The following is a 19,193-nucleotide window of genomic DNA, read 5'->3' as shown; positions in this document are numbered from 1 at the left end:
GTGAAACCAACAAAGATATACAGGGGTATTCATTATGGGTGCGATAACATCGTTTTTGCGTTAATATCGGAGGTATGACGTCATTATCGCAGGTTTTACTTTTACACCGTATTCAATTTCAAAGACTTATCGCAGTTTTGAAAAGTCTTTGATAAAAAACGGGAATAACTTTTCACCATTGAATAGGTGTCGAAAAAAAGTGCAGAATTGGGGTTTAGGGGTGCAGGCTTAAAAAAAATAGCCTGCACCCCTGGGAATGACATTTAAAAAAGAACTGTGTCAAAAAAAGTAAAAAAAAAAAAATAGGGACACCCCAAAAAATGTATTAAAAAATTGGGGTGAAAAAAAAAATGGGAAAAAATTGTTTAACAATAGGGAAATAGGTTCAGGGCTATTCTGCAAGTATGCGGTAGGTGTTTTCTAGAATAGAATTATAGCGGCAGGTGCACAAATGCAGAATTTAAAAAAAATTACTTTAGGGATTTAAAAATATGCTAGTACCGATTTTCATGTACCCCAAATTTGATGGGACCACTTAAAAAAACGAAAAAAATAACCTAAGTGCTCTTCTGCATCACTTATTCAATGTCAGGAAAAAAACACCTGCTGCGGCTATTTCAATCCCCAACTTTCAATTAAAGGCTAAAACGGGGGTACCCATAGTGTTCCCCATGTTTTTACAACTTTAGGGGGGTCTTACAATTATTTTAAGAAAAAATTTGTAACTTTACGCAAATACAACATCGGAGTTTCCCGTTTTCGTAAATTTTATATTGAATACGGGGATAAGCGGGAGAGCGCACCATACCTTAACGCAGAAAAAAACTCCGATATGAAACGTTAACTTCGACAGTGAAGATAACGTTTCATATTGAATACCCCTCATAGGCTGCTTGGACTGAGACATTGGCTGTTCACCAGCAGAATTAACTTTGCCCAGATCGGGCTGAAAACCTAAGACCCTAAGCAAAACACCATCGCGTGAAGGTATTACAGTACCTTTGAGGATTAATCTCATGGGGTAGAATGTCTGCCTCCACTCCACAGCTACAACAGAGATAGGCACCCAAGACCATGCACTTGGAGACTTGGATTACACACATCAGACCCCTTGCTTGCACATTAAAAGCGACGCTCTTGTTGCCTGAACAAAGTGGCAGCAGCATGTATATAGATATAGGGGTAGTAAGTACTGGCAATAATCCCCACACTGAGTGCACATACCTTTCTATCACCCAACAGGATTTACAGGACCACAAGCCAGGGCATACACTTACAACTAGTGAACCAAGGAGATTGCAATGGTTTAGGGGATCCTAAGCAGTGCCGTAACTATAAATTTTGCTCCCCCTGCCAAAAACGTTTCTGGCACACACCCCACCTCCATGGCATTTTGGTAAAACTAATAAAGGCCATATCTAGGCAATTTGTTTCCCAGTGCATCCCCAACCCCATAGACAGTTTACATTATTTGTAATTTTTCCTCCTTATAGTAATGCCCTTGCACATTATTCCACACACCATTATGCCACACACCGTAGTGGCCATTACACAATATGCCACACACCATAATGCCTATTACACATTATTCCACACACCGTAATGCCCATTACACATAATGCCATGCACCATAATGCCCATTAAACATTATGCCACACAACGTAATGTCCATTACACAATATGCCACACACTGTAATGCCCATTACACATTATGCCACATATAGTTATGCCCCTGACACCATTTTATGCCCCACAGTAAGGTTTCTTACTTTTAAATTACCTGCTCATTGTCAGGGGTCTCATGCTCGTTGTCAGGGGTTTTATGCTCTGGGTTCCATGCTTATTGCCAGGGGTTTCGTGCTATGGGTTTCCATGCTCGTTGTCAGGGGTTCCATGCTTGTTGCCAGGGGTTTCAAGCTCGTCATCAGGGGTCTCATTCTCGTTGTCAGGGGTCTCATTCTCGTTGTCAGGGGTCTCATCACAGAAGATGCAGCTTTTGGCATCTTCTCCCAGCGGCGCCAGCTTTCCTGGCACTACTAGGTAACACTATGCATGTTGTGCTTCCCTGACAAAAGCTAGAGGTCAAGTAGGACCTCTAGCATCTGTCTCCTCCTAGGCGGTGGCCATTTTTGGGAGGGATATTTTCAGCAGATTCCATGTGGACTGCTAAACCGCATGGAATCTGCATAAACACTGCACCCAAGCCACCGCACCCCCAAAGCCAACGTGACCCCAAGCCACTGCGGATCTGCGGGGGTTATTGTCATGATCCTAAAACATCAATGGCTGAAATAATATGATTCATTCACTGTTATTTACTCTGTACTGAGTGGTACCTAAATTAAACACCCCCGTCTTCCTCACTGACTGACAGGGAAAGAGCGTGTTTGTTTATGTAAAACACTTTTGTACACCTATACAGTTGCCTTTCTTGCTTGAGCAGGTAGGTTGATATACTGCTACTGCTCCTTAGTGTCATTGATAGGCTGGTAACAAGGCACTGCGCAGTGACATCACAAAGCAGAGTCATGCACAGAAAGCAGATATAAAGTAAAGTTTATAAGGATTTGCTCACAGAATTTTGTGCAGTTATGATTAAGTATTGTGATTATAGCCAGTAAATAATGTGTGCTGGATAAAGAAGATATCATCTCTGTTTTAATTTGTAATATCAGTATGCTCAATGGAGCTTCACATTCTTGCAAATCACTGTAAGACTTTCTTAAAATGTATTGCTGTGTCAATATTGAAATGCTATGGGTGAATTTCCCATTTCTATCCTTTGACTGCTCTCTCTAAAAAGTGTAATTCTTCTGTGGTAAATTACAGTCTAGCAGCCAGATTCTCTCACGGCTCTGACTGCCATTTTGATTTTCTCAGTTGGCTCATATTTAATCTTAACTGGAGGCTATGTATATTCTTATACAGAGCATAAAGCAGAACTGTGTGCTTGTTGTGCTGTGTGCTAAATGTTCAGGAAGCTGTGATTTCCCTAAGGGAGTAATAGATTTGTAACCAGCAAGTGATATAAGGACTCTAAATTCAACCAAAGACCATGAAAGTAAAAAACCATAAATCTAATCCTTTAAGATTTTTAATGATGCCCCACTGCACTCATTATTCGTGTGTGTATAGATTTAGTATGTTCCTTTTTTTGGGGGGTAAACTGTACATATTGACAAAGTATATAACATACGGCCCAGCTGCCACGATTCAGGGGAATATCCTAGTTTCAGTGAACTGACATTACGTTTATCCCAACTGGGAGGTATATTGTTCACCATTATTATTATTCTTGTTTATATAGCACCAATCATATTATGCAGTGATATGCAGAGATATGTAATCATTCACAACATTCCCCACCCTAGTGGTGCTTACATTCTAAATTCCCTAAAACAGATAACCTAACGATGGGTCTATTATGTCAGAAGCCAATTAACCTAGTATATTTTTGGACTTTGTGAGGAAAGGGAGCACCCTGATGAAACCCACGCAAATGCAGCGTCGGGATTCTGACCGCTGGCATCCCATACATATCCCGTCTCTGATAACTGAGTTAAAGTGGCACTGGCACTTCTAGGAATACTGTAGCATTAAATGTTTGGTGGTCAAAGAATCTCCTCAGGACAGGTATGTAACACCAAAATATCTGTTAAATTTCAAGGGATGAAGTGTTATCTATACAGCGACAGTAGACATTTTATGTGGGGAACCAAAATGTATCTGGGGCAAAAAGTTATGTTAGTGATTCTTAAGGGGGATTCATTTAGGTGCGAGTTTGGTCCCGCGAGGAGAATTCACGACAAATTTGCATTGCGAATTACATTTGCAATTCAATTCCAAGCTCCCATTTCTTTTTAAGAGTATATTCATCTATATTTGTTTGCACCCCACTGAGCATGTGAAAAGGTAGGAACATTTTTTATTGTAAGGTAAAAATGTCGGTACTTGCTTCAGAACCCCTTCAACAACCCCCTAATGACTAATCAGGCATTTGGAAGTTTTCAAATAGCCTAATTGGGCCAACAATTACATATTTTTGGGGTGAAAAAAAATAATGGCCTCAAATTACCCCAAAATAAGCTTTGTAGCTAAATATTGCATCCTAAATGTAATGAAAATATTTATTTCACCGAAAAATAATTGCTTTTTATTATTTATTTATTTTTTTTTGTCACCTCAAATTACCCCAAAAGCAAAATTTTTGGGATTTTCCTTTTAATTCCTTTGTAATTAAATGAAATTCTACAGCTTTTTATATTTTACTTTTTAATAAATAATGCACAAATCAGCCATTTGACAACTTTTAAAAGCATACAGTACTTGCTCCTCAATTTTTTTTATTTTATCCCTGTTTGCATTTTGGACAAAGGGCCTGATTCAGAGCCGGACGCAATTAGCGCTCGCTCGTCCAGAAAATAGGGGTGGCTATTCAAATGAACCGTTCGCTCTTTGCGGTCTGTTCACGCCTCTAGGTCTGAACGAGCGAACCAAACTTGCGATTGTTTTTTTTTAAAATACGCCCCCTGGCTGCTCGCATCCTATGTCATGTCCACTATTTATTAGATTAATCGAGTACATCGACCAGGGTATGAACTGCTCGCTATTCTTGGGGTTGGTTTTTCCTACCACAATTTTGCGAGCAGTTCTAACTATAAAATAACCCAGTGACGTGGTCAATGACGCTGCTGTTTTAATTATGCACACCCATAAAACGCCCGTTTTGACCTTTAAGCACGCCTGCGTTTGGATCTCCACTCCCCGTTTTCAAGCACCTTCCCCCATTACCACCCACATACGCCTCTTTCTGTCACTCAAATTATCAGGCATTCGCTATTTTGCGAGCACATGAATTTCGACCGCACCGACTGGTTCGCGCATGCGTATAACGATCCGTACGCATGCGCAGTTGGGCAAACATCGCTCGATACCTGCCTAAGAATCATTAGGGAACTCCCAAACTTTGACAGCAAGCAAGGCTGCCTAGAGTGCTTACCCTCCACATGACGGGACGGGCCATGACATGAACAACTGTCATCATGCCCATCACACAGCGAATGCAGAGTTGAGCAGGGCTTTATATTGCAATTGCGCACTTACAGTACTTTTCCCGCAGTAACCGCATCATAAATCCAATCCTACATGCTCTCGAAGTCAGCAATTATGTCGACAAGTATGGTTTAAGCTGTTACTTATTTGGTTTAGTCCAATATTGGATGGATTATTACTCTACAAAAACACTGAATGGTTAATATCAAATATAAATATTTACCATAAAACTGAATCCCAATCAAAGCTGAACATCGACTAAACACTACTTTTACATAGACCACTACAGGATCCCCACGTTCACATACAGTCAAATTGGAAATCTAATAAAAATCGACTTTAAATCCAACCTTCAAACCACCCAAAATAATACACCTGCCTGAGGCAGTAGATCTTGGAGAGACCTCACTATGATCTGTGCACAGATCACTACTTCTTTTTGGTGTGTTTCATTTACTTTTTTTAGGTTCGATTTGCATTCGGTTTTGGACAGAAATTGACCTTCAGTAAATATACTCAAGAATGTATAGTATTACCTGTATTTACATATGTATCATCAGAAAGATTCCCCACTCCCCTGTCATATCCATAGGAAGCTAGAAGTAAGCAATGTAATATACTGTAACAAACCGGTCTCCACAATTCGTAACAAATCCATTATCAAATACAATATTTTGCTTAATTTATTTTGAAAACCTTTTTTTTGTTCAAAAGTGCATTTTTTAGACAAACAAAACAGAGCCCAAAATATTAATTCCACTCCAGTACATGGTTGGAGTAAAATGGTGGTTATGGAAGAAGTTGGGTTAACTAAAGAGTGGATTATTACAGACATTGATATAATAGAGGAAAAAAATAATAATTTTGCCTTCTGTAGACCAGGGGTTAAAGTGGGCCGGAACGGGGCGGAACTACATTCCGTCACTACTATTTGGAGACTGAACCAGTTCCACCTCCTCCGACCCACCTAACCCTGGCGCCGCAGGGAGGCTCCATTTGCCGGGGCGCCCGCTGAGATTTTGTTACCAGCGGGTGCCCGGCTCCCTCCCCACATCGCCAGCGGCAGCCGGAGGCTGGAGCTCACTCATGAGCTTCGGCCTCCGGGTCCTGCTGTGTGCAGTGCACTATGGGAGAGGCATCATGACGTCTCTCCCATAGTTCAGACTGGGGAGCAGCCAGACGGACCAGGGGGACCAAACGACAGCTGACGCGGGAACAAGGCTTAAGGTAAATATTAGTTTTTTGTTTTTTTTGTGTAAGCGGCTTCACAATAGGGGACATTACTACTGGGGGCATTACTCAGGAGGCACTACTACTGTGTAATTACTCAGGGGGCACAACTACGGGGGACATTACTCGGGGCACTACTATTGGGGGCATTACTCAGGGGGCATTAATAGGGTCATTACTCAGGTGGCACTACTACTGGGGGCATTACTACTAGGGGCACTACTGTTGGGGGCACTATTACAGGGGGATTACTAATGGGGGCATTGCATAGGGGGCACCACTCCTGGGGCACTGCATAAGGGGGGCCCTGCATAAGGGGCACCACAACTGTGGGCTCTGCATAAGGGGCACTACCACTGTGGGCACTGCATAAGGGGCACTACCACTGTGGGCACTGTATAAGGGGCACTACCACTACTGGGGGCACTGCATAAGGGACACCACTACTGAGGGAACTGCATTAGGGGCACTACCACTACTGGGGGCACTGCATAAGAGACACTACCACTGTGGGCACTGCATAAGGGGCACTACCACTACTTGGGGCACTGCATAAGGGGCACCACTGCAGATGGCACTGCATAAGGGGCACTACCACTACTGTGGGCTCTGCATAAGGGACACTACCACTGTGGGCACTGCATAAGGGGCACTACCATTATTGAAGGCACTGCATAAGGGGCACTACAACTACTGTGGGCACTGAATAAGGGGCACTACCACTACTGTGGGCAGTGCATAAGGGGCACTACCACTACTGTGGGCTTTGCATAATGGGCACTACTACTACTGTGGGCTTTGCATAAGGAGCACTACAACTACTGTGGGCTTTGCATAAGAGGCACTACCACTGTGGGCATTGCATAAGGGGCACTACCACTACTGTGCGCTTTGCATAAGGGGCACTACCACTGTGGGCACTGCATAAGGGGCACTACCACTACTGGGGGCACTGCACAAGGGGCACCACCACTACTGGGGACACTGCATAAGGGGCACTACCACTACTGGGGGCACTGCATAAGGGCCACCACTACAGTGGGCATTATATGTAAGGGGCACTACCGCTGTGGGCTTTGTATAAGGGGCACTACTACTGTGGGCATTGTATAAAGGGCACTAATACTGTGGGCATTGTGTATAAGGGGCACAAATGTGGGCATTGTGTAAAAGGGGCACTTGCTGTGTGTCATGCATGAATAAGAGACACTACTATGTGGTGTAATGTGAATCAAGAATGTGCTACTGTGTGGTGTAATTTGTACTGGGAATACTATTATGTGACCACGCCGCTTTCTTTTGAGACCACACCCCTTTTTTGGCATGCACCAACGGCACGCCCTGTCCCTTTATTGACATTGCATCGATGGGGGCGGTGAGTTCCACCACTTCTCTAGGACCACTTTAAGCACTGCTGTAGACCTTATTTATAATTAACAAAATGTCGGAGGTTCAAAACCCTTTGTGGTGGCTTACTGTAGTTTGTACAGATGCACCTATATTTTGACCAAAGTACATGGGCTTGCTGAGAAGTACAAGGTTACACCAAATGTTGAGAGTTTGGCAGAGAGATGAATTCCTTGGTAAGTATAGATTGGTCATATCAATGCACAGTTTTCTTGAGCACTGTAAAAATGACTTTGCGTTTGCGAGGGAGTCATAAAAAGTAAATCCAGCACTGGTTGCTATTAATAATATGTTCTCAATAAAATATATTAATACTATAGAAGCAGTACTAGAACAGCAGTCACTTGTGCTTCCGTTACCCAAAAACAAGCAAACTTGTGCTGTGTAAAAATAATGTGAGTAATACAGCTATGTCTGTGCTGGGCACCATCTGACATTTAACACGCTTTAAACATGACTTGGCTATGAGGCGCATGATATAATGCATTACCAACCAATGTTATTAGCCCAGCTGGTCTCAGCCATAAAAAGGTCACCCTGTGTCCAAGCCATTAAGCCACTATCACATGTCACATCTACTACTTTGTACCACATTTGTCCTGAAGCTTTTTATATCTAGATTTACATTTTTTTTATGGATGCCAAGGACAAGACACAATGGAAAAGAAGGAACATTGAGGTCATAACTGTAAAATATACTGTCCGTGTTGGTTGTTATTGCGTAGTTAGTAAAGGATATATATTTTTTTTATCCCTTTGTAAAGTGTGCTATATTGGTTTAGTAAAAATTGCTACCACTTTTTTTTTTTGTAGTGAACCACTAAAACCTATAATGAAATTTGGCTTACAAATATACGGTATACTAGAATGTAAGCTCTTATGAGCAGGGCCCTCTACACTCTTGTGCTTCTCCTTACTTATACTTTCATCTACTTCTTACCCCCCCCCCCACCAGGGCACCTAACACTTGGTTGCTTATGCTCTGTTGCATATCTAGGTGTTATGGTCACTAATGTAGCAATGTATATTATCCATGTCCTTCACCTATATTGTACTACAAGTCACTTATCAAATTATTTGTTTATATAGTTTGTAAGGCGCTGCGGAACACTTATGGCGCCATATAAATAAAGGATAATAATAATACTACTAAAGGTCACAATTAGTTTTTTGAAAACCTTTCTGGACCATTATGGAATAGAACATTTTTGGGATATCTTGGTGTTAATAGGTTCCTAATCCGAAATAAGGTCATGGCAGTCAGAACCTTTTGCACAAAATAGCTGTTAACAGAGAACAATAAATCATCTGCCAAATGTCAAGAGATAATCAAACTTTCTAAGTTCTGTCAAAATGTTGGGAAGTTTGGATACATCGGGCCAAATGTAATAGGGTGAGAGTTTAGAAAATGTGAGAGTTTAGCAGTAAACTCTCACATTGGTTGAGTTTTATCTTCAAAATGGGAAAACATCTGAATGAGATTTTAAATCGTGAGAGTTTTTTAAGTCTAAAAAAACATGCAAGTTCGCTCTGTTACTTTGTTTTTGGACTCTATTACATTGGTAAAGTTTAAAAAGTGTCAGAAACTCTCACTTTTCTAAACTCTCACCCTATTACATTTGGCCCATCGTCTTGTTAATAACTTTTTAGGTGATTGTGTTTTTGGCATAGTGGTCTATTATTTGATATTGTTTGTGTATTGCCAACTTTATATTACTCTTACTGTTTCAGAATTCTGTATATTCTCAAGTTTTCTAATCGAAATAATAGAAATACTAAGTGGAGTGATATATCTTCTTTTCCACATTACCTACATCTTCATGTAAAGAGACACTAATTTTGCTTTGATTAGCTAACTAAGGAAGCTACTTAGAACACATGACTGGAAATTAAAATAAAAATACAGGTTGAGTCTCCCATATCCAAAATGCTTGCGACCAGGGGTATTTTGGATATCGGAATATTCCATATTTTGGAATAATTGCATACAATATTGAAATGTCTTAGGAGTAGGGCCCAAATCTAAACACAGAATGCATTTATGTTCTATATACACCTTATACACACAGTGTGAAGGTAATTTTATACAATATTTTCAATAATTTTGTGGCTCAAACAAAGTTTGTGTACTTACATGAAATTCATTTATGTGTCATATACACCTTATACACACAGCCTATAGGTCATTTTGTACTTTATTTTTAATAATTTTGTGCCATAAACAAAGTTTGCGTACATTGAACCATCAAAACTCAAAGTTTTCACTATCTCAGTCATGCTAAAAATATTCCGTATTTCGGAATATTCCGTATTTTGGAATATTTGGATATGGGAGACTCAACCTGTAGTACAAGGATTTGAGGACAGAAGTATTTTGTTAGGAAGAGCTATTCTTTAATTAGCTTCGATAAGTGCAATGTGAAATCTTTACTGTTGCTGCGTATTGTTGAATATACCCCTTACTACTTAGTAGTTTGGTTGTCAGGCTTGAATTAACCATTAGTATGATCTCTTGATGACCACACTCAAATAATGACCATTATCACCAATCATTCACTCAACATTATGCAGCACCAGCACCTTTTTATTGGTATATATTTTAAATCTTATCATAATTTGTTCCAGAAAGAGAAAGAAATCAATTAAATTATTTCAAATATGAATAAAATAAACATCTAAGCACTTACCAAGAGTGTGGAAGCCAGTAATAATCTTGCTTCGACTTGTAACATTAGTTGAGTATTGGCCCCTTTTTTCATAGGAATAACAAAACACTGGGTAGTCCAAATAGAGCATACCTTCTTCATTGAACTACTTTTCAATGAGACTACATTGGTGCAGTGTCCTGGAATCCAAAGATGATATAACTACTATAAGTATAATAAAATACTTATTCATAACTTGAATAATTGTTTTTAATGAAAACTTGAAATTTTTAATCATTGTGAAAACTCTGCTATTGTGTCACAATGAGTAAATTAAGGTTTGTTGTATAGAGGATTTGCTGTAATTTGTGATGAAAGTATGCTACATGGGAATACATACGATTTACTGCCTGCCGCATGGCCGGCGGTTCTAATCCCGACAGCAGCATCCCGGCAGAGGAGGAAATCCCGATCGTCATAGGTAAGTATTTAATAACCTAATTCTACCCCTTAACCCTCCCTTAGGGGTGCCTAACCCTAACTTCCCCCCCCAAGTGCCTAACCCTAATCCCCTCCCTAAGTGCCTAAACCTAACCGTCCCTTCCCTGCCGCCTAAACCTAACCCCCCGGGGGGGTGCCTAACCCTAACCTCCCCCCGGGGTTGCCTAACCCTAACCCCCCTTCCCCTAGCCTAAACCTAACCTCACTGAGGGTGCCTAACCCTAAGCCCCGCCCGGGAACCCTAAACCTAACCCCCCCCCGCAGCTGTTCGCGCCCGGCTTACCTTCGATCAGTAATCCTGGAGTCGGGCAGCCGGTGTAGGTAAAATGACAGGCGTCGGGATATGGACGCCTATCATTTAACCCCTTGCCTGGATTAGACCGTCGGCTCGGGATTACGTCCATCGGCTTCCCGACTGCTTCCCGCTAAATGTATTATATTCTCTGTGTGATCACAACTCGTCTTGTTTAGATCTTTTGCAGTCGGCCCTTGGCTGATTACTGTATATAGCCATATATACAGATGTCAACACCTTTTTTTTCTGCTGTAGTTCTTAGATATCGTCGCCTGTCATTTATCCCCTTGCCGGGATTAGACAGTCGGCTCGGGATTACGTCCATCGGCTTCCCGACTGCTTCCTGCTAAATGTATTATATTCTCTGTGCGATCACAACTCGTTTTGTTTAGATCTTCACTTACCAAAATTGCAGTCGGCCCTTGGCTGATTACTGTATATAGCCATATATACAGATGTCAACACCTTTTTTTTCTGCTGTATTCTTAGATATCGTCGCCTGTCATTTAACCCCTTGCCGGGATTAGACAGTCGGGAAGCCGATGGACGGAATCCCGACTGCTTCCTGCTAAATGTACTATATTCTCTGTGTGATCACAACTCGTCTTGTTTAGATCTTCACTTACCAAAATTGCAGTCGGCCCTTGGCTGATTACTGTATATAGCCATATATACAGATGTCAACACCTTTTTTTCTACTGTAGTTCTTAGATATTGTCTCTTAATTTGTTTGTGTATTGTGCTTATGTCTTTCTTCTCTGTAGTCAATGTAAAACTAAGGAAAATTGCATTGTAGTTCTGATAAAAATAAGGGTCACCCATTGATGCAGATACTTTGCTCAGTTCATATAAACAAAATGTATGCATTATTCCGCCCACAGCATATGTGTGTGTATATATATATATATAATATTAAAACAGAAAAAACTTTCCCCGTATCTGAGCTACTAAATGGTAGTGGATATACTTTCTACTGGCAGCTCCCTCTGAACAAACTTCCCAGTTAGAGTTCGATCCAATCCTATCTCAACCAATTAGTTCCGATTCTTAAAGGGTTATACTGTCACGCCTATATAAATGTCAAATTTAGACCCATGTATTTGATGTACTCTCAACATTAATACATACAATGTTAAAAGGCATATTTTACAATTTATTAAAACAAATAGCTTTTTTAAAATTTTTAACAACTCAAAATAAAATCTTCATCATTGTTACATGCACTTTTAGTTGAAAAATCTGTTCCAACTTTGTCTGTAGATGGTAATTACCACTTTTTGTACCACCCTACGTGGCGGTGCGAGCTTGTAACAAATTGTGGTATACAGTACTGTAGATACAGACTCCTTTTTACCCAATGCATTTCAACATAGTTGACTTCATCAGGGGCGGTGCAGTATTAGGAAGTATAATGCCACCTTCACTTTTTAATATATCACTTCAGTGGTGAGACTATATTACTTCAGTGGTGGGAAATAGGTCATTAGTGGTATATAAGTAAGGTACAACTTCCAGCTTTCAAAAACAATGCTTTTCAAAGAACACCATCTGATATCGATTTTTAACAGATGGAGTGTTATCTGTTAATCCAATGTGTGCAGTGTGGCAACCAGACGATGCTCCATCCCCATAGTGATCACTTAACATTCCCCTTCGGGAACTCCCCCGAAGAGGAAAATGAAAAAGTGAGTATGTATTAAAATAAGAACCTTTTGGTGAACACTAGCCTAATCACTTTTAAGTGGTTCCTGTCCTGTCTTTGTTTAAAAAAGCAAAAGCACAACCCCCAATGAGTTTCCATGATTCATCTGTAAGTCTGTATGTATTTTTATAAAAAAAAAAAAATTCCATACACATTTTATATTTGTTGCCCCAATCAGAAAAGATTGCAAAAATCACCAAATCTTAAACACACTGCCTCTGATCACCAAAAATCCATTACATACTAATGTGTCTGCCTACGTTGGTTAATTGTTTTTACCTTGTCTGCTTAAGTCATTCCGCCCATTTACAACTCTCCAAACTATAGAATTTCCTAATTTCTTCTGATATACAGTACCTTTAAACTGGTATAACCATATATCAGATAAAATTTAATTATAACTTCTTGAAGAACAGCTCAGAGATGCCAGATCAAATTAGCAGCTTAATAGTGGTAATACATTGTCACTGATGAGATTTAAAACATATACCAATTAGCAGTATAAAAATATAAACAACCTGTGCGTTAGGTGTTGACAGCAGAATTTACTCCCGGAAACAAAGTATTGTAATTTATATGCTTCTGCCCTGCCAACATGCATCACACATTCCATAAAAAGTACGGATAGTTGCTGAAGTTTTTATTTAATGGTTATGAAAAGATCATTTTGAGGAGTAGTAGGTAAAAAATTACTGGTGCTGTTAAAAAATTATTCTGGGCAAAATTGCATTACAGTTATGTATTCATGTCATATTCCATTGCCTAGTGTCCATTTTAGGTTTACAGGAGCAAAATATTGTGCCATAACAGAAACAACTTTTTTTTTTATAACCGAGTTCTAGCTATTTCTCTAATAGAACTATGTCATGATTTTCAGAGATGGTCAACTGGTAGATAAAGTATAGTAGGTACTGTATGTCAGTTTTTATTTCTATTTTTGTTTTCCACAAGTCAATATTTCACAGATTATACCTGCAAGCTGAAAAGTCTTATAAGTGTCATTTGTTTATTTTCTTTTACCTCCAAAATTATTTAAAATTAAATTTGATGTTTAATTTTTTCTGCATTTTAAACACTATTTTAATTAGAAAATAAACAGTCAACATATAGAGATGGAGGAAAATTGTGTTCTATAAATGGAGGAATCAAACATTTTGGGGGGAATTCAAATAGCTCCGATAACTTAACGGGGGTGAAAAAGGGAGGTAGTCTTGGGCTTTATTGCCCAAGGCTATTCCTTAAGGCTCCCTTTTTCCCCCGATACCTTTGTTAATGCCGTTAAAATGACGTGTTGTTAACGGGCATTAACACACAGAATCCAAGATTTATTTTTCACTGCCCGTGCAGTGGTAAAACAAAAACCCTGATAAGTGCTGCTGGCGGTATCACTTCGGGGTTAATTGAATAGCCCCGAGGGTTCAATTAGCCCCAGGTAAATAACTGCAGCTAATTGAATTCACCCTTTATGTGAAATGCACAGCCAGCCTCATGCCATCCTACACTTATGTGGCACTAATGGCATATTTGACTTCCTTGAAATCAATATCGACCTTCCTAAAAAAATTAATATAAACACTTTAAATGAATTAAACTCTACAAAATGAATATCCAGTAAGATAAATAAAGACAATTAATATTACACTTACTCTCCCATTGCGTCTCATCACTGTCAGCAGTCAGGAAACTGCAAAACACAAGTAACTTACTTTTAAGGCATTTTTTTTTTTTTACTAAAGTCACAAAAACACTATTGCGAAAACATGAGTAAGAAAGAATGAATATAGCTAACTAATAAGAACATTGATGGTGACCACTTTGTTGAAGCCAAAGTTTATTAAAAAATAGACAGGCCCCAAAATCTGGGTACTAGACGCATACAGTGTCAAGGCCCTTTTTTTCTTTTTTCTTTACAGCAGACACTAATTTGAAAGGTTCCTTAAAGCTGTTTGCATCTTACAAACAACAGAACTGCGATGATTTGGGCGTGGAGATCTTGACAAAGGGAAACTTCCTGAAACAGAGCTCCTACCTAACTAATTATAAAGCTGTAAAGATACCACAGGGCAATGCAATATGTAATAACAGGAGTTGGATACAGATGAGCGCAATCTCCCCTCTAGAACAGACTTGTATAAATATTGAATTGCCATTTATAGTTCTGTAGAAGTACTTTAAGTGAATCATTGCTGGGCAGTGTGATCTGCAGATTTTTGCTAAATGTTTTATGCAGTATTTGTAGATAATTTGGAATATGAATATTTGGTGACAAGTTAAACTATAAGCTCCCCTTTATAAAATCCTGCATTTGCCCTTTATATTAATTCAGTCATATTAAATAAGGATAAAAAGTATAAAAAGTACAATTCACTTCCTAAAAGGGGAATACTGTAATATATTACAGTCTATTACTATAATCCAGTGGTCCTCAAACTCGGTCTTCAGGACCCGACCGACACAGGTCACGTTTTTCAGGTCACCCAGCAGGAGCACAGGTGTATTCATTACTCACTGACACATTTTAAAAGATCCACAGGTGGAGCTAATTATTTCACTTGTGATTCTGTGAGGAGGCCTGAAAAACATGCACTATTTGGGGTCCTGAGGACCGAGTTTGAGAAGCTGTGCAATAATGCATGCTATTGTCCAAGGACAGAAATAATTGCACTATTAGGGTTATATCTACTAAAGTGCTGGTTTTTAGAATTGGAGATGGTGCCCATAGCAACCAATCAGGTTCTACTGATCGTTTATCTAGCACCTTCTAGAATAGCTAGAATCTGATTGGTTGCTATTGGCAACAAATCCATTTCGAAAAACCCACACTGTAGTAAATAGTTACCTGCCCACTTTATTTTAACATTTAATTACCCATTACAATACTAGATTACAATAGACAATAAAAATAAAAAATAAACACTTTCAATCCACACTTCCCAACTAGTAAAACAATATATATTCAATGCAATTACCAACTCCCTGGCTCAGTAGATAATGAACTCCTCCAGTATGGCACCTTATGCTTCTCCAAAGGGTACTATTGGGAGGATTTTTAAAGTAAGCTGCCTGCTTTTTAAGATTGTTGATGAATGTGAATAGACAAGGTGAGATCGACCTCCAGTCCACTTACAATGAATGCAGTTGAGTGTCACGTTTCCACCATTACTGGGCTCCGAAAACCTTCAGGTACAGTACCAGTAATGATCTAAAATTGGTAGGTAAAGTTCTCCTTTAATTGTGATGCGAGACAATGGAGCCTGTAAAGAAAACCAGGACAAAATAAGATGCTGGCTTATTATTATTCACCCGTTAATGTTGCTCCATTCCTTCTGTTTTCATGATAGCAGAAACTGTAGACAAGAAGCCAGCAGACTCTTTACAAGATCTCTACAGGGCCCTGGAACAAGCCAGTTTGTCCCCTCTTGGAGAACAGCGACTCTCAACCAAAATCGAGTACAAGAAGTCTTTTATTAAAAGATGTAGTGATCCAGTAGTCAATGAAAAACTTCACAGACTGCGAATTTTGAAAAGCACTTTAAAGGTAGGACATTAGAAAAGAAATATAAAAGTGGACACTGGGATTTATTGGAACACTTAGGAGACTTTAGAATTAAGTCTGTCTGCTTTGGTGTGCTGAACTTTGTATTTAATTCTATACTCACCTGGGGCATTTTCTGCAATGGGAGAAACAGGGCAGTTTAATCTCCAGCTGAGGTAAGTTTGGAGGATACAAAATATGGGTTGGGATCGGGATCCTGGCGGTCGGGATGTCGGCGGCCAGAATATCGACAGCAGCAGCCTGACATTCAGAATCCCGACGCCCAAAGGCAAGCACCCCTACACTAACCCCTTACCCTCTCCCTAACCCACCTTTCCCGCAGCCTAACCCTCCCTCCCCGCAGCCTAACCCTAACCCTCACCTCTCACAGCCAAACCCTAATCCTCCGACTAGTGCTGAACCTTAACCCCTAACCCTCATACTTACCCGCCGGGATGCTGGTGCCGGCATTCTTTTCCCTGTTGGCATTCTGGTGCCAGCATTCTGTACATCGGGATCCCAACTACATCCCTAAAATGTACAGCGGAGAAGCTGAAGATATTGTTTAAACACAGTGTACGGTCAAGTGAAAATATATTGTGTTTGTCACTCTCTGGCATGAGGATAAAATGAACACTGTACTGAATTATATTTGACCAATGTTGTCAGAGGCTATCTAATAAAATTGGTTTACACAAATATTTAAACCATTCACTTCTTACTACTTTTCATATGACAATTGCTTATTAGATCATTAGATCATGCACATTTTTAATGTTCAAAATTATTTAAGTTTTAATTATGCCTAGCAAAGGCTGTTTTATTTATTTTTTTCTATGGCCATAAACTACATACTTGCCCACTTTACCAAAATGTTCGGGAGGCTCTTAAATCTCAGTGATTTCCACCAATTGAAAAAATAATGTAAAGTGTGTATTTTGTCTGTTATACCCAGGGTACACAATATGGCGAAATATTTTATATGTGCATTTTATATATTTTTTATAAATCCATCAACGAAACAAATAAAACATTTTTTTTTTCCAGACGACTGTGTATTTTTAGAAAACACCACTAATTATTTTGCTCATTGTAACACATCAAATAAAATGTAATTGAAGTGGGCAAAAAAGTGTTTTTGTTTTTTTTATTTTTTAATTGAAATTTCATTAAAGTGAACCAAAAGCAAAATTTGTTTTTGTTTTGTTTATAAATACCACAAAGAAATACTTTATGGTTCTTGTTTTGACATTAATCCACCTTTCTAAAATAGCAAAGAGCAAGCTTCTACGTGTAGATTTACATAAAAAAAAATCTGCACTATGTACTTTATTTTTTTTCTTGCAAATGTTTCCTTTTTTATTTAAACTCTTACTATAAGGAGGAATAATATGGTAGCCAAACAAGGCCTACAATTTTTTAAAATAGAAAACATACCACGTTAATTTAGAGTACCCCCTTTTTTATTTGATACAATATGTAGGAGATCTGGGCTATAGACATCCACTACCCCAACTGGGGAAATTTAAATTTTTTTGTTTATTTTCCATAGTACAGAGTAATATTGCTTGGTGATCACCAAGCAAGAGCTACTAGTGGGCCATACAGTTTGAAAGAGGGGACTACCTGCTTTCAAATATGGGTACTTACATGGTTGCAGCTGTCATTATGGACGTGATAGGGCAGGTAGTGCCCTCCCTGCCATATAGGGAAAATGTACATTTTCCGTAGCGTGAGGTAACATTGTCTCGTGACCACAAAAAGTTACTAAGGATCCCCAACAATTTTTAAAATTGGTTGAAAATTTGAAGCCAGGTTAAGGGAGCTCTGCACCCTTGCCTGGATGAAATTGTTTTTCTGTAGTACAGCATATGGGGTTAATGTTTGGTAAGCAGCATGACATTAGCTCTTATGTGGGGACTCTTTTCTTTCAAATGAGGGTACCCCTATCTTTCTACGTATTCATATTCATGCATTTTATTTGTTCACAACAGTGCTGCCCGCGCCAGTGGCTGCAGGGAGTCGGCCATCTGCTCCGGAGGGGACAACTTAATTTCTTTTTGGGGGAGCAAGTGGGGCTGATCTTTTGCACTGTGTGCAGTGGCATATCTATAATGGGTGCAGGGTGTGTGGGGAACACCCTGGGTCCAGGGGGGCCCCGCACCGCACACCCTTCGCCCATAATATTACTTACCTCTCCGGAGTCCCACGTCGGCGCGGGGGTCCGGTGCTGTAAAACCACTGGAAAATGGCCACGGCGGCCATTTTCCCGTCATTTGCACATGCGCAGTACAGGGAAAATGGCCGCCGCAGCGGTGACCTGTGCATTCATTATATACTCTGGGCACACTCTAGTGCCCAGAGTCTATAACTCAGGCGCTGGCCGCGCACAGCTCAGTGTGCTGCCGGCTGCCGGGCGGAGAGGAGGGGGCCCGTGTCGGAGACTGCACACGGGCCCCCTCCTCTCTAGAAACGCCCCTGACTGTGTGTGCATATGCAAGGACAATACACTCTCCACCACAGCAATGGGGTTAAATCCAACAATCCGTCTTTGAAAAGTGCATTTTAAAATTAAGCCATGCCAGGTACATAATAGATAGGGTATTCTGCACAGCACAGTTAACCAGGCATATCATATTTGTATTTCACAGAATTAGCACTATGGCCAATATGTCACATTTTAACCTCAATCTGAGATGAAATATCCAAGTGCTGTTGTAAATAATACAGTAATCAGGAGTGTGTCCAATGCTGGGTACAGACACTACTGATCGGTCAGTATACCGTTCCATATCCGAGCGGCCGATTGGTAAGCTATACACTTAC

General features: G+C 39.9%; 1 protein-coding gene across 4 annotated transcripts in view; it reads left to right on the top strand.

The window, feature by feature from the left end:
- Positions 1-19,193, top strand: part of CNKSR2 (connector enhancer of kinase suppressor of Ras 2) — a 431,743-nt gene that overhangs the window by 375,929 nt on the left and 36,621 nt on the right. For 2 of the 4 annotated variants that reach the window (XM_088451603.1, XM_088451599.1), the window contains one exon: positions 16,174-16,370. The exons of 1 other annotated variant lie outside the window; for it this stretch is intronic. In XM_088451603.1, the coding sequence (XP_088307729.1) occupies positions 16,174-16,370 (197 nt within the window). The remainder of the gene's footprint in view (positions 1-16,173; positions 16,371-19,193) is intronic. One more of the 4 variants, XM_088451600.1, reaches the window with a different exon arrangement.

Source organism: Taudactylus pleione, unplaced genomic scaffold (genome assembly GCF_031769625.1).
Source record: "Taudactylus pleione unplaced genomic scaffold, aTauple2 ptg000026l, whole genome shotgun sequence".
In the NCBI taxonomy this organism is placed as follows: domain Eukaryota; kingdom Metazoa; phylum Chordata; class Amphibia; order Anura; family Myobatrachidae; genus Taudactylus; species Taudactylus pleione.
The sequence above is the reverse complement of the archived record's forward strand: the minus strand, read 5'-3'. Positions and strand labels throughout refer to the sequence as shown.